Raw genomic sequence first — 26,563 nt, 5'->3', positions numbered from 1 at the left:
CTATTTTTAAATTTTTGCAAAAGCTTGTTTCACAGCAGTGAACAGGGTCAGATGCAGAGAGGGTGTTGAGAGAGGACCAAGTAGAATCCACCGAGCCTTGTAACAGAGAAAGTGTGGTTGACGAGAGATGCTCTGGTCAAGAGTCCAGCCAAGGGCACAGCCCCAGAAACTACCTCTGGCCGTTGCCCCCCGTTGTGTGGCTTCTGGAACTGGGGGTCTACGGGAGCAAAAGTTCAGCCCCCATGAAGGAGGGGTGGGGCCACGCGAGCTCCTCCCTCTGCGGGGAGCACAGCCTTTCCCCTGCAGGGCTGTGGCTCTGGGACCACTTCCTCCTTCTTCACTCGGAAGCCGGGAGCGGGCCTGCTGAGCCCTCGGGAACGGCAGGAGCAGATGCCTGATGCCTTAGCCCACCTGTGACCCCAGGTGGGGTGGCTGAGGGTGCCGGCTGGAGGCCCCTCTCTCTGCCTCAGGGACCCTGGAGGCCTGCAGGATGGAGGGGGCGAGTGAGGAGAAGCTGGCATCCGTGTCTGATCTGGTGACTGTATTTGAGAACAGCAGGTATGGGGTGAGGAAGGGTCACCATGCCCACCCCTGGGCCCCTGGGCAGTACAGGCCCTCCAGGCCCGGGAGCAGGACCAGGGCCCCCTGGGGCCCTCAGTGAGCAGCCCTCTCTCTGGGCCTGTCCTGGACACCCCTCCTGACTGGGCAGTGGGCCACTTGGTCATGGGCTCCTCGCGGCCTAGGAGAATGTGGTTGGGGCAGCAAGGAGCTGGGCAGGGGTGAGAGTGTGCCGATGCGTTGGGGAGAGTCCCGATGTGTGTAATTATGAGAGATGAACTTCAAACCCCACCCATGGCCCCTCCCGAAGAATTAGAGCTAACACTGACCACGCACTTACTCCTTCTGACTGGGATAACCATATAATCTATCACTCATACCAGGACACACTGACATTGAGCATGAATGCCACTGAATTGTGTGGGTGGGGTGGGGGCACAGGAAAAGCTGGGCTTGTGTCAGACAACTGGGGTGTAGGGCCGGCTCGACTACGGGGCACTGTGTTTTGTTACCTCATTACTCATTAACAGCCTAACAGGGAGGTTCTATTTCTATCTCTAGAGGAGAAAATAAGTTCTTGGGCAAAGGGCAGTGCAGGGGCTTCCGTCTGAAGGGGAAAGGCCGGGTCACGTGTGTGGAGGTCATTGGCGGCCCTGGCAGGGGTGGTGCATGTGTAGGTGCGTGTGTGCATGTGTAGGTGCGTGCATGTGTGTGTGTGTGCCTGTGTGTGTGCCTGTGTGTGTGTGTGTGTGTGCGCGACATTAATCGACGCTGCAGGCATGTTAGGGACTGTGCTAGGGACTGTCACGCTGGGTCCTCGGGAGATAGACTCTGAGGTGGAGGTTTACTTCAGGGGATCTCTGGAGGGACGTGCGTGGGGCGGAGGCCCGGCCAGTCCCAGGAAGCTGGGAACTGGGGTGCCTCTCAGGTTGCTCCAGCTGAGGCAAGGTGGGTCCTTATACCGCACATGGACTAATCACTGGTGTGGACTTGAACTTGGGTGAGGCAGCTCTCTTCCGGGGGCCGGGGCAATTGCCAGCAGCTGCAGGGAAGATGCCTCTGCCCTGAGAGGTTGTGGGTGGCACAGCCCAGCACCCCCCAGGAGCCAGCAGACATGGGGGCTAAAGAATGACCCCTGCCCGAGACCTTTGTCTTCAGATGCTAGGCTCCTGGACAATAGATATCCCAGGAGAGGCCCCGATGCTGTGCGGAGGACGCTGAGCACACAGAGGCTCCTGGGCTTCCTGGCAGATTGGCACAGACGGGGACCCATAGGGCAGCTCCACTTCCCGAGCCGGTGACCTGGCCCTGCCTCTCCCAGGGTATTTGCCAAGCATTTCAGCACCAAGGACAGCTCTGCAACCACCTGCCGGGGCCCACCACCCCCTGGGGTGTGGGCAGAGGGCATCATCCCACTCAGCGCCCCACGTGTGCTCTGCCCGGCAACACCCCTAGCAGGAAGGGGCAGACCTCAGACCAGAATTCGGCCAGAGGAGACCCTGTAGGGGGTGAAAGTTCCCCTTACTGTGTGAGGCAGGCGCCCCCATGCCCGCCGCCGGGGCCTGGGCTTTCTTGGGTGGTCTCCAGCACGTTATTGATCTGAAACTGAGGGGTGAAGAGGAACCGAGCTGGCCTGGGGCACTCGGGGAGAAATGCAGAAGCTGAAACCACATGTAGAACAGAAAGCCCGAGGCACAGCTGCAGCCCTGTGGCCTGAGGAACCGGGCCCTGGGGCACCGAGCAGTGGAAGAGCTCGTGAGGGGCCATCGGAGGCCGGTCCCCATCCCCTCTCTGCCACGAACCAGCTGCGTGACTTGGGCCGGTCCCATTGGCTCTCTGGACCCATTTCTCCTCCACTCAAGTGGGGAGGGGCAGCTTGGGAGGAAGGCTCAGGGGCCAGCCTGCCTGATCGCAATCCCATCTCTGCCACCCCTCCGCTGAGAGAGGTTACCCCCTGTGCCTCGATCTCTTAGCTGGAAATGGGGTCGTGGGAAACTTTCTCGGAGAATGTTGGAGATTTCGTACCTGGCTGGTGTCCACTTCCCAGCCTGTCTTCCTCCGGAGGAGGCCTGTCCGTGCTGTCATCGCAAGCCTTTCCACAGCAAAGGCAGTGGATACCGCCCAAGTCGTTGGACATACAGGGAGGTGGCCTCTGTTACCCAAAGAATTTAATGGCCTGCAGACCCGGTAGGCAGGGTGACCAAGCTGCCCTCCGAACCCCATCGCTGGGAGCCCAGGGAAACTGCTCAGACCGGCTTTCTCTGCCCCCCCCCCAGGCGTAGCTCCCACTGCAAAGCCCCGGCTGTAGCAGCTCGGCCTGTCCTCTGTGTTCTAGGGCCCCCACCTTCCCTCCAGGAACCAGTCACTAGGGTTCTAAGGCCCTTTCTGCTGCGGAGACTAAAAACAGGGGTGCGGTGCACAGGGGCGGTGCTTGGCAGCGGAGGGCTGGGGCGCTCAGACCTCTGTGTGCAGGCGGGTTCCTGGCTGCATTTCTGGGGCGAGGCCTTGTTCCCGGGTACAGATCTTAAAAGTTGGGAGTGCAGGATGTGGGTTCAGATCTTTGCTCCTCAGGGAGCAGCTCTGGTTTGACTCCTCCAGACTGGGCGGCGCCGGAGTGGGGTTTGTGGTGAGATCGCGCCCCGTCCCTCCTGCCTGTTAAGTGTGGGCCTCCTCTCGTTCGCCTAATGCGAAGGAGTCCAGGTGTCAGCGGCTAACGTTCAGGGTTTTTCGGAGGAAGTTGTTGCATGTGTGGGATTTGTTTGGGTCTGTGTGTAGGTTTGGTCTGAAGGGTCCTCTCACATCCCCATCTTGAACCCAACACCCCCCAGCACACTGACTTCTCACTTAGGACTGTCCGCTCACGCGGCACAGGACCGCTGCGTCAGCTCCTGCATCGCCCTGCACAGCGGGAGAGGCCTCCCGGCTGCATGGACAGGGAAGTGTGCAGCTCACGCTGACTCATTCTGAAGACTGGGGTTCCCTCCAAGAGCCGGGAGGGAAGTGGATGTTTTACTTAGCGACTCCTCCTGAGGGCCAGGCACTCGGGGGGCACTGCGCCCCTGTGATTTGCATCAACCACCCCAACTGCCCACCACGGAGGCGCTGTTCTCCCCACTCTACAGACAGGAAACCTCGGTGTGCTCTCTTCGCAGGGCGCCAGGAGCAGCGCCCGGGGCACACACGCTCGAGCATCACCATCCCGGGTGCAGGTCTCCCCCATCCGAGGGGCCGGGGGAGAAGCCCAGCGTCGGGGAGGCCCTGGGGCCTGGGACCAGGACGGTCAGCAGGAGGTACCTGAGCTCCCTGAAGAACAAGCTGTCCAGTGGGGCCTGGAGGAAATCTTGCCAGCCCAGCAGCTGCTCCGAGCCAGGGACACAGGTGCTTGAGGGCTGGGGTAGAAGTGGGGAGCTGGGGTCCCCTCCACTGACCCCCACCCCACACACTCTCTACCAGCCAGCTCCAGCACTTCCCAGCTGGAAGCTAACCCCTCCCAGTTAAAGGCTTTGATGAAGTGTCTGGTGTGTGCCCGCTGCCGGTATTGCACGTACCCCTCTGGGCAGGAGTCTTTCAGGCAAGGAGAGCCGAGCTCAGACAGCTTAAGGCACATGTCTAAGGCCACACAGCTTGGAACAGTCTCCATCTTGTAAACCAGGTACCCTTCCCAGTGGGGCCTCAGTTTACCCACTGAGGGAGGCAACAATCCCAACTGGAAGCAGAGGTCAGTGCTAATTCCTATCCTTAGATTGATCCCGGGAAGGTCACCTCCTTTCTCTGGGTTTCAGGGTCCTCGTCTGTGCAGTTCAAAGGCGAGGCTGCAAGATACTTGGACCCGGGGCCAGACGGCCAGGGCTCACTCCCACCTCTTCTGCTTGCTAACGGTGTGACCTGGGCAAGTCATTTTAACCTCCTTGCACCTTAGTTTCCTCACGTGCAAATGGAGATGATGATCATAATAGTACCTTCTGGCTATTAATCGCTACATAACAAACCACCCCAACACGCCTTTGCCCAATAGTTTATTCTTCCTTACCAGTCTGTGGGCTGCCGGGAGTACTACTGGGTGGTTTTTCTATTGGTCTCGCTTGGGCTTTGTCCTAGTCACCCCGGGCTCCCATAACACAATACCACAGCCGGGGTGACTTAAAGGACAGAAACGTATTTCCCCACAATTCTGGAGCTGGAGCTGGAAGGCCAAGGTCAAGGTGCCGAGGGCTGGTTTCTGGTGAGGCCTCTCCTTGGCTTGCAGGTGGCTGTCTTCCTGCCGTGTCCTCGCAGGACCTCTTCTCTGTGCTCTGCTTTCCTGGTGTCGCTTCCTCTTCCTATCAAACACCAGTAGATAAGCCCTAACCGGTTTGGCTCAGTGGATAGAGCGTTGGCCTGCGGACTCAAGGGTCCCAGGTTCGATTCCAGTCAAGGGCATGTACCTTGGTTGCGGGCACATCCCCAGTGGGGGGTGTGCAAGAGGCAGCTGATACATGTTTCTCTCTCATCGAAGTTTCTAGCTCTCTCTCCCTCTCCCTTCCTCTCTGTAAAAAAAAAAATAAAATATATTTAAAACAAAACAAACAAACAAACAAAAACAAAACAGTGGATGAGGGCCCCACCCTGATGCCTTCAACTCACCTTAACTACCCCCTGAAAGGCCCTAGCTCTAAACACAGTCACGTTAGAGGTTAGGGCCTCAACATATAAACATGAGAGGGACACAACTTAGTCCATGACAGGGACTCTCATGTGGCTGCAGTCAGATGGTAGCTGGGGCTGGAATGCCCCCAAAGCTCAACCCCAAGCCTGGTGCCTGGCCAGCGATGTCAGAGGCTGGGCTCAGCTGGCACGTGGCATGGCGGGCCCCTGGCTTCTCCTCCCCACGGGGTCTCTCCACCACGGCCACCCGACCTCCAGATGTGGAGGTTCAAGAGAGCACAGACAGAATTTGCAGGCCATTTGGGGCTTTGGCCTGGACCTGGCACAGCCTCACTTCTGCCCCATCTCTCAGCGCCAGCCCAGAGGCACTGAGGGCATGAGTGCTGGGAGGGCGTGAATGCCAGGAGGTGCGTTTCACCGGGGCATCTTTAAAGACAATGCCCCAGGTGCCCAGCAGAGGAGACCAAAGCTGTCCCTCTCCTTCTCCCCCCACACCCACTGCAGGAGCCTGAGAAGAGGATCGTCCAGGAGCTGCTGGAGACCGAGCAGGCCTACGTGGCCCGCCTGCACCTGCTGGACCAGGCCAGTGGCTAGGACACCCCCACCTGAGCCCCGGCACCTGGTCCCCTAACCCCACCTCTGCTCTCCCTCCCAACCCACCTCACCAGTGCTGAGAGTTAGGACCCCTCGACCTGATTCTAGGAGGCCCGAGTCAGAAATCAGGAACAGCCCGTCAGCGCCACTCTCCACTCCCACCTTGGTGCCTGGCGCCTCACCTGTGCCGAGTACACACCAGCCAGTCATTCCAGGCCCCACACAGCATCCTCACCCCAATGCAAAGATCCTCACCTATCACCCCTTCACACTTCCTTAAAGAGCCCGAGGCGATGGGGTCCAATCACTGCACCCCAGCAGAGGCACCTTTAGCCTGGCAAAGTCTAAGACCCCGACAGCCCAGCCTGGCCCATTCCTGACATTCATCAGCTGCCTGCCTTTGGCCAAAAGCCTGCGAGTCTCTAGGCCAGGGTTTGCCCATCTGTAAAGTGGCCAGAATACAGTCTTCCCTGCCGGTGTCGTCTGGGGTTGTTGGGAGGACGAGGGAGGTGAGAGCACTCAGTAAGCGGGGAGCTTGTCTTGGGGCCGTGCGTGTCCCCCTGGGCTGCTGGGGGGCGGGCTTCCTCTCTGCGCACGCGCCCTGACCCTGTGGCGGCTGCAGGTGTTCTTCCAGGAGCTGCTGGAGGAGGCCCGTAGCAGCAAGGCCTTCCCCGAGGACGTGGTCCGGCTCATCTTCTCCAACATCTCCTCCATCTACCAGTTCCACGCGCAGTTCTTCCTCCCAGAGCTCCAGCGGCGGCTGGATGACTGGTGAGGTCTACCAGGAGCCTCGAGTCCCCCGGCCGCAGCCCCGGCCGCAGCCCCGGCCTGGTCGGGGTGCCGCCCCAGGGCACTGGCTGTGTGGCCATGACAGTCTCCTGCTCTGCGCTCGCTGTCTGCACAGCGAGGGGCTCGGATGAATGAGCCTTGGGTGTGTGTGTCCTGGGAAGGGGATGGATCAGGTCCTCACTAGGCTGCGTGACTTAGGAGGCAGGACTAACCGAGGGCTTCCTCCATGCCCGGCTGGGGCTTTATAGCTGTTCACTCATTTAATCTTCCGATCAGCCCCCTGCGTGAAGGGGGCAGCGTAGTTATGCAAGAAGCCCTCTTTGTTTTCAGAAGTGACCACTAAAGTGTTGAGTGGTAAAGATCACTTGCTTTACGTATTTTGCCAAAGAAATGCCACGATGTCTGGGATGTCCTTTAAGATTCTTCAGCAAAGAAGGATGTTAGTAATTGTTAAGTCCAGCGATGAATATGTAGTTCATTGTTATATTCTTTTGACTTTATATGTATTTTTAAAGTCAACCCTCCGAGGTCACCTGCCATCATTTTCACTTTTCCAGATGGAAAAACTGAACGAAAGAGAGGCTAGTTGACTTGCCCATGAAACTGGCAGCTAGAATAATGGGCCAGTCTGGGCTGTCAGGGTCTTAGGCTTTGCTAGACTAAGAGATACAGCTAAGAATCACACGCAGATGGGCTAGCTCCCTACTGCTCTGCTCTTATAGTTCCAGGGTCTCATTTCAGGCGACCCTGGATGAGTTCTTCCCGAGCATCCATTTCCTCCTCCAAGCAGGGCTGTGAGATTGAATGAGAGGAGGCGTGCAGTGCCTGGCATGTGGCCTTCGTTACTGTCACCAGAACAAGTATCCGGTGGTTCCTGAACACCCGTCCTGGGCCCAGCCGGTGCTGGGCCTTTGGGGGAGCCCAGTCCATGGGAGAGAACACATCCCCCCCTCACACACGTGTGGGATGACACGCCCATGACTGCACCCAGAAGTGCAGTGGGGAGGCTGCTTTGGCGGGTCAGGGGCCGGGCCTCACCTGCCCTGCCTGGAAGGGAGAGGAGGTCCTCGGGCTGAGGGCCATATCTGGGCGCCCCTCCTGCAGGTCAGCCACCCCCCGCATCGGTGATGTGATCCAGAAACTGGCCCCCTTCCTGAAGATGTACAGTGAGTATGTCAAGAACTTTGAGCGAGCCGCTGAGCTGCTGGCCACCTGGACTGACAAGTCTCCCCGCTTCCAGGAGGTTCTCGCTCGAATTCAGGTGAGCTTGGGTGGGGGCGGGGCAGAGTCCGCACCGCCACCCCCAGGCGCAGCGGCTGGATTCCCCAGCGATTTGGGGCACCTCCCAGGCTCAACCTTCCCTCAGTTCCCTCACCCCTCCCGCTCTCACCCCACACTCTTCCTCCCCTTATCCCTCCCCAAGAGCAGCGAGGCCTCGGGCAGCCTGACCCTGCAGCACCACATGCTGGAACCGGTGCAGAGAATCCCACGCTATGAGCTGCTGCTCAAGGAATACGTCCAGAAGCTGCCAGCCCAGGCCCCAGACCGGGCTGATGCCCAGAGTGAGGACACGCCGGGGGGCCCAGGGATGGGGAGGCCGCGCTGCTCCCATATATTCACTGAGCACCTGCTAAAATGTCATGATAGCATCAGCCAGCAACCTGGACCGTTGGTACTTGGTAGACATTATCTATGCCATTAGCTATTCGTTGTTAACCCTCACCTGAGGATATTTTTCCATGGACTTTTAGAGAGAGTGGAAGAGAGGTAGGGAGAGTGAGAGAGAGAGAAACATCAATGTGAGAGAGACACATGTATTGGTTGCCTCTTGCACATGCCCCAACCCGGGGGGTGGGGGGATTGAACCTGCAACCCAGGTACGTGCCCTTGACCGGGAATCAAACCCACAGCCCTTCAGTGTGAGTGCTGATGCTCTAACCACCTAGCACACTGGCCAGGACCCATTAGCCATATTTTACAGGCAAGGACATTAAGGTCCAGAGAGGTTAAGTGACTTGCTGGATGTCACACAGCCAGAAAGGGGCGGAGCGGGGGTTTGAAGCCGTGCCTTTCCAGTGCACCCCTGGGTCTGGGGAGCAGGGAGAGAGACAGACGCCAACCTGGTGGGCAATGGCCCCCATCTCCAGCTCCGGGCCCTGCCTCAGCCACCAGCCTGGTTTTCAGGGGACAACTCTGGTCTGCCCGCCCCCCAGAAGCCCTCGACTTGATCTTCTCAGCCGCGCAACACTCCAACGCAGCCATCAAGGAGATGGTGAGCAGCCCGCCCTCAGGGAGAGGGCAGGGGGTCCCCCGGGGCCCTGCCACCCCCTTCCTCCCGCTCTCAGCCTCCCCAGGTCTCTGCTTCCGCCCATCCCCCGGTCCCTTGTCCTCTCACCCCTTCACCCCCTCACCCCCTCACCCCTGTCCCAGAAGGAGGTGGGCCCTGCCGCTGTGACTGAGGGTGCCCCGTCCCCAGGAGCGGCTGCAGGACCTGTGGGAGGTGTACCAGCGCCTGGGCCTGGAAGACGACATCGTGGACCCCTCCAACGCCCTGCTCCGCGAGGGCCCGGTGCTCAAGATCTCCTTCCGCCGCAGAGACCCCGCGGAGCGCTACCTCTTCTTGGTAGGGGAGGGGGTGTCCCGCCGCCCCGGCCTGCCCAGGCCTCTGCGCCACGGGGGGAGCAGGGAAGAGCCTGCTGATCCGTCCGCTGCGGCACCAGCTGCCTCTGGACCAGTGCTGCCCCCGGGCCTGGGGGCTCCCAGCTGAGGGGTGTCCCGGACTCGCCTGGGAGCACAGAGTCGGCCTCTGAGCCCCGTGCCTTTGGCCCTAAGCGTGTGGAGTTACCGGTGCTCTAGGCTGCGCAGCAGGGGGTGAGGTTAGCTACTAGGAAGACCTGCCTGGCGGGACTGGGGGCGCCACGGGCCTCCTGGAGACCTGGAGGCTGGCCCTGCCCGGACCCGGGGTGGAGGGGGCCGCCCGGCCGTCTCCCCGCCCCCCACTGCACACGCCCGTGCTGTGTCCTGCAGTTCAACAACATGCTGCTCTACTGCGTGCCGAGGGTCATCCAGGTGGGCGCCCAGTTCCAGGTGAGGACCCGCATCGACGTGGCCGGCATGAAGGTGAGAGGCGCCCCAGCCACTGTCAGGCTTCGCCCGGAGGGTGGGCCCAAGTAGAGGGGTGAGCAGGAGGGGCCACCGGGTTCTCAGCCCAGGAACCCAGGCTTGGCAGGGCCCAAGCCAACGAGGATGTGGGGAATTTGGGGTTAGAGCTGCCCCTCTGGGCTCCCAGCCCTCCTGCCAGGGCCGCCACAGGCCTTCGGGGCGCCCGGCCCAGCCTGTCCCCGTGGGTGTGGGTCTTGTTAAAATGCGGGTTCTGGCTCAGTGAGAGGGGGGGGGCAGCTCCCGGGCGATGCTGACACTGCAGGTCCACCGGCCACACTGTCAGGTCCCCATCCAGAGATGGCCTCAGCTGTGGGTGACAGCACCCGCTGACGGCGGTCACCGTGGCCGGCCCTGCATCACCCCGCCAGGTCCTCACAACAGGCCTGTGATGTGGGGCCCTTATTGCCCCCGGCACTTGCGGGTCTAAAAATCTTTTAAAAATAATAATTTTATTACTTTAAGAATATAGATAATGCACATTCCAAAATCAAACAATATGAAGAATACATGCGCCGAAACCGGTTTGGCTCAGTGAATAGAGCGTTGGCCTGCGGACTCAAGGATCCCAGGTTCGATTCCGGTCGAGGGCATGTACCTTGGTTGTGCGCACATCCCCAGTAGGGGGTGTGCAAGAGGCAGCTGATCGATGTTTCTAACTCTTTATCCCTCTCTCTTCATCTCTGTAAAAAATCAATAAAATATATTAAAAAAAAAAGAATACATGCAATGCAAAGTCCATCCGTCCCCGTCCCCCCCGCCCCCAGGCATCCCCTAGGTCCCTTCCTGGCGGCACTTGCCTCTTGGGGGCCTGCCAGAGGTGGTCTTTGTGTAGGAACAGAACTGTAATTATCATTGCTCCCTTTTGTTTCGCATAAACAGTGGCACTGCCTTCCACACACACTGTTCTGCGCTTTGCTGGTTGGACTAATCCTGGTGCTGGAGACTGATGTGCGAGTCTTGCTTTTGCTCAGCTGCATAGTCCTGGGGCGTGGTGAGCCCCGAGTCACTCGGCCAGGCCTCTGCTGAGGGGCGTTTAGATTGTTTGCAGCGTCAGTCTCTGCAAACGAGTTGAATAACTGTGTGCATTCGGCTGTGTGTGAGTATAGCTGTAGTTAATTCTATTTTTAAGAATAAGGCAATACACCCTAGCTGGTTTGGCTCAGTAGATAGAGCATCGGCCTGTGGACTGAAGGGTCCCTGGTTTGATTCTGGTCAGGCTCCATCCCCAGTAGGGGGCGTGCAGGAGGCAGCCAATCAATGATCCTCTCTCATCATTGGTGTTTCTAGGGCTCTCTCTTTCCCTCTCCCTTGCTCTCTGAAATCAATAAAAGTATATTTTTTTTTAAAAAGAAAAAAGAATGAGGCAGTAGCCCTGGCCTATGTGGCCCAATTGGTTAGAGCATTGTCCCATGCACCAAAGAGTGGTGTATTCGATTCCCGGTCAGGGCACATACCCACGTTTCAGGTTCCATACCTGGTTGGGGCTTAGATGTTGTGGCCGTTAGATGTTTCCCTCCCACATTGATGTCTGTCTGTGCCCCTCTCTCTCCCTCTCCCTCTCCCTCTCCCTCTCCCTCTCCCTCTCCCTCTCCCTCTCCCTCTCCCTCTCCCTCTCCCTCTCCCTCTCCCTCTCCCTCTCCCTCTCCTTTCCTCTCTCTAAAATAATTTTTAAGTCAAAAATAGTTTTAAAAAATAAGGCAATAAACTCTGATGCATACAGACAATGGAATAGTATTCAGTGATAAGAAGTGCGCTATCAATCCATGAAGAGACACGGGGAAACGTTAATGCCTAACTAAGCGAAAGAAGCTGCCTGAAAGGCAAATACTGCCCGATTCTAACTACAGGACACGGAAAGGCAACACTATGGAGGCAGTAGAACAGCGGTTCTCAACCTGTGGTCGCGACCCCTTTGGGGGTCGAACGACCCTTTCACAGGGGTCGCCTAAGACCATCAGAAAACACAGATATTTACATAACAATTCATAACAGTAGCAAAATTGCAGTTATGAAGTAGCAACGAAAATAATGTTATGGTTGGGGGTCACCACAGCATGAGGAACTGTATTAAAGGGTTGCGGCATTAGGAAGGTTGAGAACCACTAGTAGAAGAACCAGTAGTTGCCAGATGTTGGTGGGAGGGAGAGGCGAGTAGGTAGAGCACAGAGGATTTTTAGGGCGCTGGAAGTATTTTGTATGATGTGATAATGGTAGATACATGTCATTACCCATTTTTCCAAACCCATAGAATGTACCACACCAAGCATGACCCCTGATGTAAACTACGAACCTTGGGTGTGTCCATGTAGGTTCACTGATGGCAATGAGTGCTCCACTCTGGGGTGGGGGTTGATGATGGGGGAGGCTGTGCATGTGTGGAGGCAGGGCTATATGGGAATTCTCTGTACCTTTCTCTCAATTTTGCTGTGAACTTAAAACTGTTCTAAAAATTGTCTTTAAAAAAAAATAAGGAAACCAAGCCCCAGAGAAGTTAGGACTTGCTGGGGGTCAGACCAGGATTGAAGATTCAGGTGTAACAGAGTCCAGAGCCCCTGTTCCTCATCGCCTCGCTACACTGGCTCCTATTAAGGCTTCACCCAGAGGGATAACGCTAGGGCAGGTTGCAGGCACCGTGGCCGAAGTGGTGGGAGCCTCCTTGATCTCTCCTCTCTGATCCCTCCTGAGTCCAGGTGTGTCCTGAGGCCTGGGGTGGAAGAAGCATGTGCAGGTGTGTTTGTTTTTTCAAAAATTTTCAACATATTCAATATTATTTTAGTATTTGTATTCGTTTCAAGTGTACAGCATAGTGGTTAGACAATCTTGTACTCTACAAAGTGTTCCTTCCAATATTTTCAGTATGCACCTGACACTATCCATAGTTATTACAATACTAGAGGACCGGTGCACGAATTCATGCACCTGTGGGATTGGGCCAAAACTGGCTCTTCGACATCCTCAAGGGGTCCCGGATTGCGAGAGGGTGCAGGCCAGGCCGAGGGACCTCACTGGTGTGCGATCGAGGCCGGGGAGGGATGGGGGAGGTTGGCCAGCCAGGGAGGGACTGCGGGAGGGCTCCAGGGCATGTCCGGCCCATCTCACTCAGTCCTGACCCGCAGGACCCCAGCAGCAAGCTAACCTACCGGTTGCAGTGTCTGCCCCCTGGTGGTCAGTGCATGTCATAGTGAGTGGTTGAGTGGCCTTAGCATATCATTAGCATATTATGCTTTGATTGATTGAACAGACCACCAGACAACCAGACACTTAGCATATTAAGCGTTTATTATATAGGATTATTATACTTCATATCCCCATGACTATTTTGTAACTATCAATTTGTACTTCTTGCCCTAGCTGGTTTGGCTCAGTAGATAGAGCATCAGCCTTCGAACTGAAGGGTCTTGGGTTTGATTCCAGTCAAGGGCACATGCCCCGGTTGCAGGATCAGTCCCCAGTAGGGGGTGTGCAGGAGGCAGCCGATCAATGATTCTCTCTCATCATTGATGTTTCTATCTCTCCCTCTCTGAAATCAATAAAAAATATATATCAAAAAAATTTTATATTTCTTTAAAAATTTTTTTTTATTAATCCTCACCCAAGCATATTTTTTTTTTCCATTGATTTTTGGAGAGAGTGGCAGGGGACGGGGGAAAGAGGGAGAGAAAGAGAGAGAGAAACATCGATTGAGAGAGACACATTGATCGGTTGCCTCCTGTATGTGCCCCGACTGGGATTGAACCTGCAACCCCGATACATGCCCTTGACCAGGAATCCACCTTGAGATCTTTCGGTGCGCAGGCTGATGCTCTAATCACTGAGTCACACTGGCCAGGGAAATTTGTGCTTTTTTTAAAGCACATTCACTTTTTTTTAAAAGGCTTTTATTGATTTTGAGAGAGAGAGAAAGGGAGAGGGATAGAGAGGTAGAAACATTGATGAGAGAGAAACATCGATCAGCTGCCTTCTGCATGCCCCCAACTGGGGATTGAGCCTGCAACCTGGGTATGTGCTCTAACGGGGAATCGAACTGGTGACCTCTTGGTTCATGGGTCGACGCTCAACCACTGAGCCACACTGGCTGAGCCCATTTGTACTTCTTAATTCCTTCACCTTTTCACCTAGGCCCTCAACTCCCTCTCCTCTGGCAGCCAGCAGTCTGTTCTCTGTATTTATGACTGTTTCAAATTTGTTCATTTATTTTGTTCTTTAGATTCCACATATAACTGAAATCATATGATAGTTGTCTTTTTCTGACTGACTTATTTCACTTAGTGTAATACACTTTAGGTCTAGCCATGCTGTGGCAGAAGGAGAGATTCATTCTTTTTTGCAGCTGAGTAATGTTTAATTGTGAACATGTACCACAGCATTTTTATCCACTCCTCTCCTCATGGGCAGTTGGGCTGCTTCTAGACCTTACCTATTGCAAATAGCGCTGCCATGAAATAGGGGTGCATATATTCTTTCAGATTAGTGTTTTGAGGTTTTTTTTAATATATACATACCCAGAAGTGGAATTGCTAAGTCATAATGCAGTTCCATTTTTAATTTTTTGAGGCCCTTCCATACTGTTCTCCACAGTGGCTGCACCAATCTGCATTCCCACCAACAGTGCATGAGGGCTCCTTTTTCTCCACATCCTCACCATCACTTGTTGTTTGCTGATTTATTGATGACAACCATGCTGGCAGGTGTGAGGTGCTATCTCACTGTGGTTTTAATTTGCATCTCTCTGATGATTAGTGATGTTGAGCATTTTTCATATGTCTATTGGCCAATTGTATGTCCTCTTTGGAGAAACGTTCAGGTCCTCTGCCCATTTTTCATTGGATTGTTTGTTTTCTTTGTGTTGAGTTGTCGGAGTTCTTTATAAATTTTGGATATTAACCCCTTACCAGATATATCAGTGGCAAATGTGTTCTCCCATTCAGTAGGTTGTTTTGTTTTATTGATGGTTTCCTTTGCTGTGCAAAAACTTTTTAGTTTGATGTAGTTTCACTTGTTTATTTTTCTTTTGTGTCCCTTGCCTGAGGAGACATATCAGAAAACTATTGCTAAGAGAGATGTCAGAGATTTTACTGCCTGTTTTCTTCTAGGAGGTCTATGGTTTCAAGTGTTACATTTGTCTTTAATCCATTTTGAGTTTATTCTTGTGTATGGTGTAAGAAGGTGGTCTAGTTTTATTTTTTTGCATATATCTGTCCAATTTCCCCAACACCATTTATTGAAGAGACTGTCTTTACCCCATTGTATGCTCTTGTCTCCTTTGTCAAATGTTACTTGACCACAGAGGCCTGTGTTTATTTCTGGGCTCTGTATTCCGCTTCATTGATCTATATACCGTCTGCTTTTGTGCTTGTACTATGCTGCTTTGGTTATTGTGGCTTTGTAGTATAGTTTGATATCAGTTAGTGTGGTTCCTCCAACTTTGTTCTTCTTTCTCAAGATTGCGGTGGCTATTCGGGGTCTTTTGTAGTTCCATATAAATTTTTGGATTATTTATTCTAGTTCTGTGAAGTATGCCATTAGTATTTTTATGAGAATTGCATTGAATCTATAGATTTGGGTAGTATGGACATTTTAATGATGTTAATTCTTCCTATCCATGAGCACAATATATTTATTTATATCTTCTTCAATTTCTTTTTTCAGTGTTTTATAATGTTTCAAGTACAGGTCTTTTACCTCCTTGGTTAAATTTATTCTTAGGTATGTTTTAATGCAATTGTAAATGGGATTGTTTTCTTCGTTTCCCTGCTTGCCCTTTCTGATAGTTCATTATTGGTGTATAAAAATGCAATCAATTTCTGAATATTTATTTTGCATCCTGCTCCTTGACTCAATCCCTTTATCCGTTCTAGTAGCCATTTGGTAGAATCTTTAGGGTTCTCTCTCTATATATCAGTATCTTGTCATCTGCAAATAATGACAATTTTACTTCTTTCCAATTTGGATATCTTTTATTTTTTCCTCCTGTCTGATCGTGTGGCTAGGACTTCCAGTTCTGTGCTGAATAAGAGTGGTAAAGCCCTAGATCAAGCATGTCAAACTCGAGGTATGCAGCCTGTTGGCCTCGAGTTTGACATGCTCGATGGTTTGGCTCAGTGGATAGAGCGTTGGCCTTTGGACAGAAGGGTTGCAGGTTCGATTCTGGTTAAGAGCATGTGCCTCTGATGGTCAGGGCATGTGCAGAAGGCAACCAATTGATGTGTCTCTCTCACCAATTGATGTGTCTCGCTCACATTGATGTCTCTCCTCCCTTTCACTCTCTCTCTCTAAAAAAAAAGTGGTGCCCAGCCATCGGTGTGGCTCAGTGATTGAATGTCGACCTATGAACCAGGAGATCCCGGTTCACTTCTCAGTGAGGACACATGCCCAGCTTGTGGGCTCCATCTCCAGGAGGGGATGTGCAGGAGGCAGCCAATTGATTATTTTTTCTCATCATTGATGTTTCTATCCCTCTCTTCCTCTTCTTTCCTCTATAAGTCAATAAAATACATTTTTTAAAAAGAAAAGATATTTAAAAAAATAACATCCCTATCTTATTCTGATATTAAGGGAAACACTTTTAATTTTTCCCCATTGAATATGATGTTAGTTGTGTGTTTGTCATATATGGCCTTTATTATGTTGAGGTATGCTCCCTCTATTCCCACTTTGCTGAGTTTTTATCATAAAGGGTGCTGAATTTTGTCAGATGCTTTTTCTGAATCTATTGATATCTATTGATCATATCTATTGATATGATCATATGATTTTAATCCTTCATTTTGTTTATATGATGTATCACATTAATTGATTTGCAGATATTGCATCAACCTTGTATCCCTGGAACAAATCCCATATGGTCAATGGTGTGTTATCTTTTGAATGTATTGCTGGAACCGATTTGCTAATATTTTGTTGAGGATTTTTACATCTATTTCCATCAGGGATGTTGGCTTGTAATTTTCTTTCGTTGTGGTGTCTATCTGGTTTTGGGTTAGGATAACGCTGGCACATGTGCAGGCTCGTATTTCTGGGTGCCTTGGCGAGTGAGACCGAGAAAGTCCCAGAGCGCGGTCCTCACAGGGTGTTCTGTGCTCCAGCGGCCACACAGCCCCCTCTCCTGGATGGCACAGGCCTGGCAGGTGCAGAGCTGTGCCCCCACCCGCGTCTGCACGGGAACCATTTTCTGAGTCTGAGGTTTGGAGGCAGGTCCGGCCTTCAGCCACCACGATGTTCCCCTTGGCCTACGACCCCTGGACTTCTCCTCCTGGATGTCAGGGCGGACTGCACTCAGCAGCTGATTGTCCCCGAGGTCCGACCTGGTCCTAACGCTGTGCCATCCTGCACAGGGCCAGCCCGGGAAGCAGGAGGGATGTGAGACACACAGCAGGGTCTCCATGCACAGCTGGGAAGGTGTTCACTGTAGGACACACGTCATCTAAGATGGGCACAACCTCATCCGCAGCCACCCGCACAGACGGTGTATTCACAACTCTCCTTGGCCAGCAGAGGGCAGTCAAGTGTCTTGTTCCAACAAAACCTGACTATTATGCCAGTCTGCCAACAGATGTCAGTAAGGTGTTTTGAGTGGTGTCTTTTGTTAATTGACACAAAGGGGCCTGAACCAGCCCAGACCTGGGGGAGGGTGAGACTGGGATCAGGAAGGTGTCCTCTAGAAGCCTCCACCTGCCCGGCAAAGGCAGGTGGTCCTGGACCCTCAGGTCAGGAGCTGCCCATTTCTGTGAAAAGCATCGGATTTCTTCCTACCTCTGGACTCCGAACCTTAGACTTCTCCCTTCTTTGCCCTCTCCCCTCGCCCTCACCACTTAGTCATGGAGTCTTGCCAGATTTCCTGACATTGTCCCCCAGTAGAAACTCTTCCCGCTCCCCGGGTGCAGGCCGGCCTCCATTCGGGGCACCGCTTCCTAGCTGGCCTTTGGGACTACTGGTTTGTCCCATTTCCCCCCACAGCAGCCCTTCACCCCTTACACACAACTGCAGAGTGACGGCCCAAACACCTTCCCACCTGAGCGACTCCATTCAGATACTCTCCGAGCTTCCCGGTGGCCAAGAGTGTTGAGTCCATCACATCAGGCCGTTACCGAGGGGGCCGACTGGCTCTGTGGGCCCGGAGGGAGCCTGGGCCCAGCGTGAAGAAGGGTGTTGCTCTCTGGGATGTGGTGAGCCGCCCTGAAAGGCACACATGGCAGGGGGCCAGTCAGATGGGTTCAGGGACAACGAAGCTCCCCAGGCCAGGACCATTGGGCTCCACGTCTCTCTTCTGGCTTCCCTGTGTGACGCCACACCACGGGGAGAGGTCCGTGCTCACAGGACTCGGGCGCTGGCTGGAAACAGATGTTCTTCCATTTTACTCTTGGGGGCGAAAAACCCAAGTTTGAATCCTCATTCTGCCATTTAGATGCTGTGTGACCTCGGGTAGGTCTCTTGCCCTCTCTGTGTCTCCATTTCCTTATCTCCTACATGAGGATGATAATATCTGCCTCCCAAGATTGCTGTGAAGATTTTCTTTAGCTTTTTATTATGAACATTTTTTAAAAATATACTTTTATTGATTTCAGAGAGGAAGAGAGAAGGAGAGAGAGATAGAAACATCAGGGATAAGAGAAATTAGAAGCCCCGTATACTCCTCACCTGGCTTCAGCAACTGCCAACTCAAGGCCAGTCTTGTTTCCTCAGTATTTCCCCTCTTAATCCCCTTTGTCCACTGGACTATTTAAGAGCAAGTCCCAGTCACATAATTATTTCACCTGTAAGTACTTCAGTGTGTCTCTGTCAGAGATAACAACTCTCTCTTTTTTTTTTTTTTGGCTTAAAAGATGACAACAGCCCCATTATCACCTCTGACAAATTGATAACAATTATTTAGTAACATTAGGACCCTTCGGTTTTCCTTGACTGTCTCATAAATGTCTTCTCACAGCTGATCTGTTTGAATCACTTGTGATATGCTTCTTATGTCCCGTTTAATCCATTACACTTCCCTTTCCCACATTTTTTCTCATTTATTTATTGAAAAAATGAGATAATTTCTCTGGTAGAGTTTCTCATAGCCTGGATTTTGCTGACTGCACTCTGTGGTGCCATTTAGCATGTCCCACGGGCTCACACATTTCTTGTAAGCTGGTGTATAACCCAGAGACCTGAGCGGATTCAGCTGTGCAGGGAGCCTGCCGCTGGGGAGAGAGAGATGCTGCCCCTGGGAGGCACGGAATGGCTAAGTGTTAGGAGGGATCCGTGGGTTCAGCCGTTTCAGGGTTGAGTGAGAACGTGTTTGGAGAGCCCTGAACTCCAGGGCCTCGCTGGGCAAGCGCTCTCTGACTGGTGGCTTTCACAATGGCCCCGGGACCCTGGGCAAGAGGGTGGTGAAAGGCAAGAAGGAGTTGATTGCCCAATTCTTGGATCCATTGGAGGTGGTTCTGCGTGATCCATGAATTGGGTAATCAATTCCTTCGTTCGCTGTATGGGGTAGAGGGTCTTATTCTAGGCCCTACGTCTGCTCTTGCAAAAGCTGTGTCCCAAGCCCAATTTGTGACCCAGTTTTCATTTCTGGTGAGTCATTTGTCAGGAGCTGTCACCCCTGCCTCACACTGGGCCACCTCAGCTGCTGCTGAACTTCCAGGAGCCATGAGCAGCCTTCGCTTGGCTCCGAGGGACCAGGGAGGTGCTGAGCCAGCTCCCGTCCCTGTCCCTGGCGTTGGCATTGCCCGTGGGCATAGTCCCTCTCCCTCCACCCCAGCGTGCCTGGCCTGGCGGGCGGTGGGACAAGTCTGAACGCCCTGCCTGTTTCTGAGCAGGTGCGGGAGCTGACTGACGCCGAGTTCCCGCACTCCTTCCTGGTGTCCGGGAAGCAGCGCACCCTGCAGCTGCAGGCCAGGTAGGCGGCGGCGGGGGGCGGGGCGGGAAGCGGGGAGGGCCCATCTCAACACCTTCCTTCACTTTCCGAGCAGGTCCCAGGAGGAAATGATTTCTTGGATGCAGGTACCAGACCAACCCAGGGCCCCTGGGATTCCGACCCACCACCCAGGCGGAGGGGGAGGGAGGGCGCACGCATGGGCGGGGCGGGGCGGGGTGGGGGGGGCGGGTTTTGTGCGGGTGCCCCGCTGCTCCCTGCTCTTCCTCAGGAGCTGCTCTGGGGCAGTTTGGAGTCACCCCTGCGTTAGAATTCTGCTGCCTCTCACTGTCTAGCTGGGTGGCCTGGAACAAGTCACTAAACATCCCTGAGCCTCAGTTTTCACATCTGTAATCTGGGGTAATGGCTTCTCTCCTGAAGTCAGCCCGTGTGCACTTAGTATCCCGCGCCCAGCGGCTCTCAGCAGTGTCTGCCGAGTGTGTGGACGGATGGACCGATGAATAAGCCCCCACCCCGTCCCCCCTTTAACGACTCCCTCGCCCCCTCCCCAGGCCTGCCAAGCAGCTATTGACCAAATCGAGAAGCGGAATGAAACCTTCAAGGCTGCGGTGCAGGGCCCCGAGGGCGCCGCCCAGGGGCGGGAGGTAAGGAAGGCAGCTCCGAGGGCGGAGTGTCACCCAGGAGTGATTTGAAGGGACCGGGAAGCCCACCCACCCCAGCATCGCCCTGTCAGGGACTCAGTGCCAGGGGTGCCCACCAGCAAACAACGCCGCTGCAGCCTCCAGGCAACCAGCCCAGGAGGGGCTGCGGTCTCAGCGGCTGGCGGGGCTGGGGTGCAGGTTTGGGTTGAAAGCGCCTGAGAAATGTACGCCCTGGGGAAGGTGGAGGCCGGAGGGGTGGTCAGGGAGAGGATGACTGATTTCGGACCTGGCTTGCTGGGGGGCTGTGCGGAGTCACTAGGCCTCTGGGCCAGTTTGCTCCCCTGTGAAAGGGAACGGTCGTAACTGAGCGCCCCGCGGCCTCGCCCGTGCAGCCCGCTCCGCGTGGAAGGCGCTGGGAAGCCCACACGGACCCCGCGGAGCAGGGGGGCAGGGCCCGGGCTCCGGGGTGGGCAAAGAGGGTGACGAAGTGCCCGCCCTGCTGCCCCCAGCTGCAGTCGGAGGAGCTGGGCCTGCGGGCGCCTCAGTGGGTCCGGGACAACATGGTGACCATGTGCATGCGCTGCCAGGAGCCCTTCAACGCCCTGACGCGCCGCCGCCACCACTGCCGGGCTTGCGGCTACGTAAGTGCCCCCCCGCCCCACCCCTGCCGGCACCCCTCCAGCCAACCAGCCCCTCCAGCCAGCGCAGCCCGGAAGGAAGGGCCGGCATGAGCTCTGTGCCAGGCGTGGGAGGCGCCTCGTCTGGACCTCACAGTGCCCACCGGTGAAGCAGGACTCATCCTCCCCCCTAAACTGGTGCTCAGGACACTCCCCAAGGTGGTCCTATTAGCCACCTGCTTCCTTCATTTCCCGAGGCCCCCAGCCCAGCACCGGGACGTGGTCTCCAGTGTCAGGGCGAGGGGCATGCAAGCCCCCAGCCTTCTCCGGCCTTGCACCCGCCTCCTCAGCCCCACGCCTGCAACGCCACCCTCGTCCTCCCTTCCTGACTGGCCCCGCTAGCTGTCCTCTCCTCTCCTCTCCTCCCAAGCCCTCAGCACTCCAGCTCTGCGTTCTGTGGCTAACTCTGCCCGCCCAGCTCAGGCCTCAGTTTCCTCACCTGTGCAATGGGGATGATAATGCCTGCCTCGGGTGGCAGTGAGGACTGGACTAAGGAAGGTGCCCCCTTCCCTTGCCGTCTCCTCCTTCCCTCCCTCCTCCGGAGCTCAGGCCCCTCAGAGGAGTGAGTCACAGGCCACTGGGGAAGGGGCCTGTCCCTCCAGGCCACCTCACCTGCGTGTAACACCTGCTGCACTTGAGCTGCTCTCTGCTGACATCACAGCCCCCCCCACCCCCCCGCCACTCTGCAAACAGAGAAGTGGACCTTAGTCTTTTATGAACTCTGGGGACAGGAGGCCCGCTGGGCAGGCTGGGCAGGGAGGTGTCCCTGAACTGTGTTCAAGTGCAAGCAGAACACAGAGGGAATGTCTAGGCCTGGGACACACCTATGGGGAGATTTAAGAGTTCCATCCCGGATCCGGGGATTAGCTCCTGTTCTTGGCGATTCACGCCCGTCAATGAGACTTGAGTCCATTCACACTTGTGACGTAGTAAGTAGTTCTAAAGAAACATTTAAAGTAGTTAAGAAGTGCAGACAGGCACGAAGGATACCATAACAGCCCGAGGCAGGTCCATGGAAGCAATACAATATTCTGACAGCTGGATGAAATGTAAGATCCTGGATTGGGTCCTGGATCCGGAAACAAAAGGGCTCCGGAGGTGGCTCCTGGGACGCGGCGGGGCGGGCCTGATGCTGAGCCGGCCAGACCAGTGACTCTGTGTCGCGTGAAACTTCCCGCCTGTGACCCTGACAGGGAGTGCAGGCAGCAGAGTGCTCTGGCTCCTGGGAGATCCCCGCGGCGTCATTAAGGGTGAGGGGTCATGATGACTATAATGTATATTCAAATGGTTCAGAAAAGATAAAATGCACATATGCAGAGAGAGGTAACGCAAATGAGGCAAAAAATGGTGGAGTGGAGTATCATTGAATTGTTCTTTCACCTTGTCTGCAGGTTTGAAATTTTTCAAAATGAAAAGTTGGTGGAGGAGAAAAGAAATACACACTAATAATATTTAACAATTAAATCTCAATAAAAATAAAATAAAATGCTCCCGAGGTAGTTGAAGCCCCCAGTGTGAGGATGTGAGGTGCCCTTGGCCCGGTGTGGGGTTCCTCCCACCTGTGCATACCTTTGTATCCGTGAGTCATCCTTTCGGTGGTTTGGTGCCCAGTTTCTGTCTCCTGCCTGCCAGACGGGAATCCTGGCCAGGGCGGCGCCCTCCGTCCCCTGCTGAGCTGGGCACACCCAGGGGCTCACTGAGGAATAGCCCTCTCCTCTCCTCTCCTCTCCTCTCCTCTCCTCTCCTCTCCTCTCCTCTCCTCTCCTCTCCTCTCCTCTCCTCTCCTCTCCTCTCCTCTCCTCTCCTCTCCTCTCCTCTCCTCTCCTCTCCTCTCCCCTCTCTCCCTCTCTCTCTCGCCCTCATTTCCAAGCCCACATCCTGGACACACGGTGACACCCCAGTCCTCCTGGAAGTCACGTCCTGTAGCACCCCGTGTTTTCTTCGAGCCCCACCATGCCTCTTTCACCCGGTCTCCCCGAGCCTGATCCACGTCGGCCTTCTTGGGGCCTCTCCGTGGTGGGCGGGGGTGGCCCCACTCTGCGGAGTAACCAGGGCGGGTCTTCCTGGCAAGACAAGCAGCCCGTCATTTTTGTATGGGAGCAGGCTTGGCCCTGGGGTTGAGCGGAATGCAGAATTTGCATGGATCTTAAATCTAAACTGCGGAAGGACAGGTCCGGTTGGTGGAGGGCCAGTTGCAGCCAGTGAGCTGTGCGGCCCTGGCAAGTGGCCGCCCCTCTGGCCTCCCCTCTGGAGTCCCCCCCCCCCCACCTCCGCCAGGCCCAGGCGAGGACAGAGGCCCCGCCTGGCTGCTGGGCTGCGGGGAGCGGGAGTGAGATGGGAGAGGGGTCTGAGGGCACCGGGAGGAGTGGCTCAGGTACAGGGGTGTGCGGGCAGCGCTGGGACTGACCGCTGCCTTCACTCAGGGTCTGGAGGGAGAGAAGCCCGGCTCCCGGCGTCAGCCGGCTGGGGAGGCCCGGCCTGAGCTCTCCTGCCGTGGGCCGCAGGCAGCAGGCTCTCCCCGTCTGCGCTCCTCTCTGAGCCTGCCTGCTTCCTCCTGCCCCTCCCGGCTACCCTCCCGGCCCCGCTCCCAGCCAAGGCACAACATGGTCCTCCCGCCTCAGGAAGGCCCGGCCCCCTGCCCTCCTCCCGCAGGTGGTGTGTGCCAGGTGCTCCGACTACCGGGCTGAGCTCAAATATGACGGCAACAGGCCCAACCGCGTCTGCCTCCACTGCTACACCTTCCTCACCGGACACGTGCTCCCCGAGGACAAGGAGGACAAGAGGCGGGGCATCCTGGAGGTGAGGGTGCCATCCTCCGTCCAGCCAAGGGCTGCGGGTGCAGCCGTGTGCGGGCACTGTCCTGGGTGCGGAGGAAAAGCCCGCCTGGCCACATTCTCCCTCCTCCCTCTGCCCACAGACACCCCGCTCCCGTCCCTCCCCCAACAGCCTGCTGTCCCCAGAGGAAAGCAGCTTTGGGTCCAGGCTCTGCCACCTCCCCTGTGTCCCCATCCAGTGACGGCACAGCCTCTCCTGGCAGTCCCTGTCCACGGCCCCTCAGCTGCCCAGTAGTCCCAGCAGATGAAGAGAGCTGGGGTTACCGATTCCATTTTACAGATGGGGAAACCGAGGCTCCAGGTCAGGGTCTCACTGCTGGAAGGGGGCAGATGGGAGACTCCATTCTAACCAAAAGGGACTCAGGGACCTGTCTCATGGGAACCCAGGCCAGAGCAGCGACTTGCCCCCGGTCACCCAGCGAGTTAGGCCTCCCCACACCCGTCCTACTGGCTGCCCTTGGGCCCGGCTGGGCCGCTCGCTCCCCAGGCCCTCCCCGGTCTCCCTCGCCGCGGGGCAGCGCCTGTGGGCGCTGGCTGTATTCAGCTTTGTGCTACAAAGACAGTGTGACCCGGCCCGGCACAGTGTGCCCTCTGCCCCTCACTAGAGGCCAGTGGGCATCCCACTGCCCCGGGAGGGGAGAAGACCAGCCTATTCCAGCTGAACACAGCTCCCGGGTTCTAGTTCCTTTCCATGGGCATCAGCCTGCCTTCCAGTCCTCCCCATTGTTCTAGGTCCACCCCCATCACGCCCTCGCTGACCATTAGGCAACACAGCCCGCCCCTGGAGAGAGGGGAGGGCAGCCCCTCCTCAGGCCCTAACTGTGTTCCCTGGGGGAACTTTCAGGTGAAAAGCCCCCCGCACCTGCCCCAGTTCAGGCTGACCAGGGTGTGGCCAGCTCTGCCACGGGCCAGCTGTGTGACCACAGGCCCATGATGGCACCTCTCTGAGCCTCAGGGACGAAGAAGTGGCTGCAGGACCAGAAATAGTGATTGTCCAGCTCCCAGCGCGACGCCGTCACACAGCGGGCTCTGTCCTCTGGTTTCAGAAAGGGTCCTCGGCGGGGGCCGAGCGGAGCCTCATGTGCAGCTTCCTGCAGCTCGTCGGGGACAAGTGGGGCAAGAGCAGCACCCGGGGCTGGTGTGTGATCCCCCAGGACGACCCCCTCGTGCTCTACGTCTATGCTGCCCCCCAGGTAATGCCGCCACCTGGCCCCCAGGCCTTGGCCTTCTCACAGCATGTGGGGGTCGGGGAGGGGATATTGTTGGCCCATACCTCAGATTTGGAGACTGAGGCCCAATGCAGACACAGTTCTCTGGAGCCACAGGATTAGTGGCTTTCAAAGCTGGGCCCAGACTCCAGGGCACAACGGCTTTGTCCTCAAGGGGCAGCCAATTCTCCTGTCCCCTGATCCTCCCTCCAGCCCTCCTCCTCCTGGGGCTGTGGGAAGTGGGAGCAGGTGGGTGACTGAGGCAGTGGGGCTGCATGGGAGGACAGTGGCCCACGGCTCTCTCCTCCCTCCCAGGACATTCGGGCTCACACCTCCATCCCCCTGCTGGGCTACCAGGTGACCACTGGGCCCCAGGGGGACCCCCGAGTCTTCCAGCTGCAGCAGTCCGGCCAGCTGTACACCTTCAAGGCCGACACCGAGGAGCTGAGGGGCCGCTGGGTGAAAGCCATGGAGCGGGCGGCCAGCGGCTGGAGCCCTGGCGACCCCGAGGACGGGGACCTGTCTGACTGAGCCCAGCGGCCGCTCTCCCCCTCAGGGCCTGGCTCCTGCCACGGGCTGCCCCGTGGCCTCTCACCACCCCAAGCTGAGCTCAGTCGCTCCCTAGTTACCTGGGCCCAGGCCGTGTGTCCTGATTTGGTGACCGAGCCTCCCGGTTTGCCAGCGCTGAGGGGATCCGGGACCTGGGCCTTTCAGTGGTAAAGCCGGATGTCCGAGGCCACCCAGGGCTGCTGGTCACAGTGCGGCTCTCACCTGGGGCTGCACGTTAGTATCACCTGGGGTCTTTCCAATAGACCCCTAAAAATATAAAAATAAACTAAAAATTTAAAATACCACCGCCTGTAGCCGTCACCAAAGACTTCTGACTTCCTTGGTCTGGGATGGGAGGCACGGGTATGTCTCAGGAGCACCCACGGGAGTCTCCGTGCAGCCTGGGCTCCCCGATGGGGCAGAGAGAGAGCAAGACCCCTGGCTGAGCACCTTTCGAGTGCCAGGTGTGATGGCCATCATCATCACCATCATCACCACCATCATCACCACCATCATCACCACCATCACCATCATCACCATCATCACCATCATCATCACCATCATCACCATCATCACCACCATCATCATCACCATCAGCACCATCATCATCACCATCAGCACCATCAGCACCATCATCACCATCATCACCACCATCACAGCACCATCATCACCACCATCATCACCATCACCATCACCATCATCACCATCATCACCACCATCATCATCACCATCAGCACCATCATCATCACCATCAGCACCATCATCACCATCATCACCATCATCAACACCATCATCACCACCATCATCACCACCATCATCACCATCATCATCACCATCATCACCATCATCACCATCATCACCACCATCACCACCACCATCATCACCATCATCATCAGCACCTGCTGGGCCAGGCACTGTGCTGGGGGCCTGACCTGGGTGATCTCATTCCACCCTCAGGAGTAATCACCCCCTTTTCCAGATGGGACACTGGGCCTTGGAGTGGTTTCATTGGCTCAGGGGCACACAGCCGGTGGATGCCAGGGCCAGGCGC

At 55.8% G+C, this 26,563-nt stretch overlaps 1 protein-coding gene across 2 annotated transcripts; it reads left to right on the top strand.

Annotated features, from left to right (window-relative positions):
• The first annotated feature begins 353 nt into the window (after window positions 1-353).
• Window positions 354-25,809, top strand: FGD2 (FYVE, RhoGEF and PH domain containing 2). 2 transcript variants are annotated; one of them, XM_079781696.1, is made up of 16 exons: window positions 354-558; window positions 3,711-3,936; window positions 5,707-5,784; window positions 6,419-6,567; window positions 7,690-7,846; window positions 8,009-8,147; window positions 8,799-8,857; window positions 9,062-9,208; window positions 9,613-9,705; window positions 19,548-19,627; window positions 19,701-19,731; window positions 20,155-20,247; window positions 20,754-20,885; window positions 23,574-23,720; window positions 24,802-24,948; window positions 25,279-25,809. In XM_079781696.1, the coding sequence occupies exons 1-16, from the start codon at window positions 491-493 to the stop codon at window positions 25,492-25,494; spliced, it is 1,962 nt and encodes a 653-aa protein (XP_079637822.1). In that variant the 5' UTR covers window positions 354-490; the 3' UTR covers window positions 25,495-25,809. The 2 variants fall into 2 exon arrangements, with proteins under 2 accessions (XP_079637822.1, XP_079637821.1); XM_079781695.1 differs by having other exon boundaries at window positions 8,733-8,857.
• Window positions 25,810-26,563: the final 754 nt, after the last annotated feature.

This window comes from Cnephaeus nilssonii (assembly GCF_951640355.1).
Source record: "Cnephaeus nilssonii genome assembly, chromosome: 9".
Lineage (NCBI taxonomy): Eukaryota > Metazoa > Chordata > Mammalia > Chiroptera > Vespertilionidae > Cnephaeus > Cnephaeus nilssonii.
The sequence above is the reverse complement of the archived record's forward strand: the minus strand, read 5'-3'. Positions and strand labels throughout refer to the sequence as shown.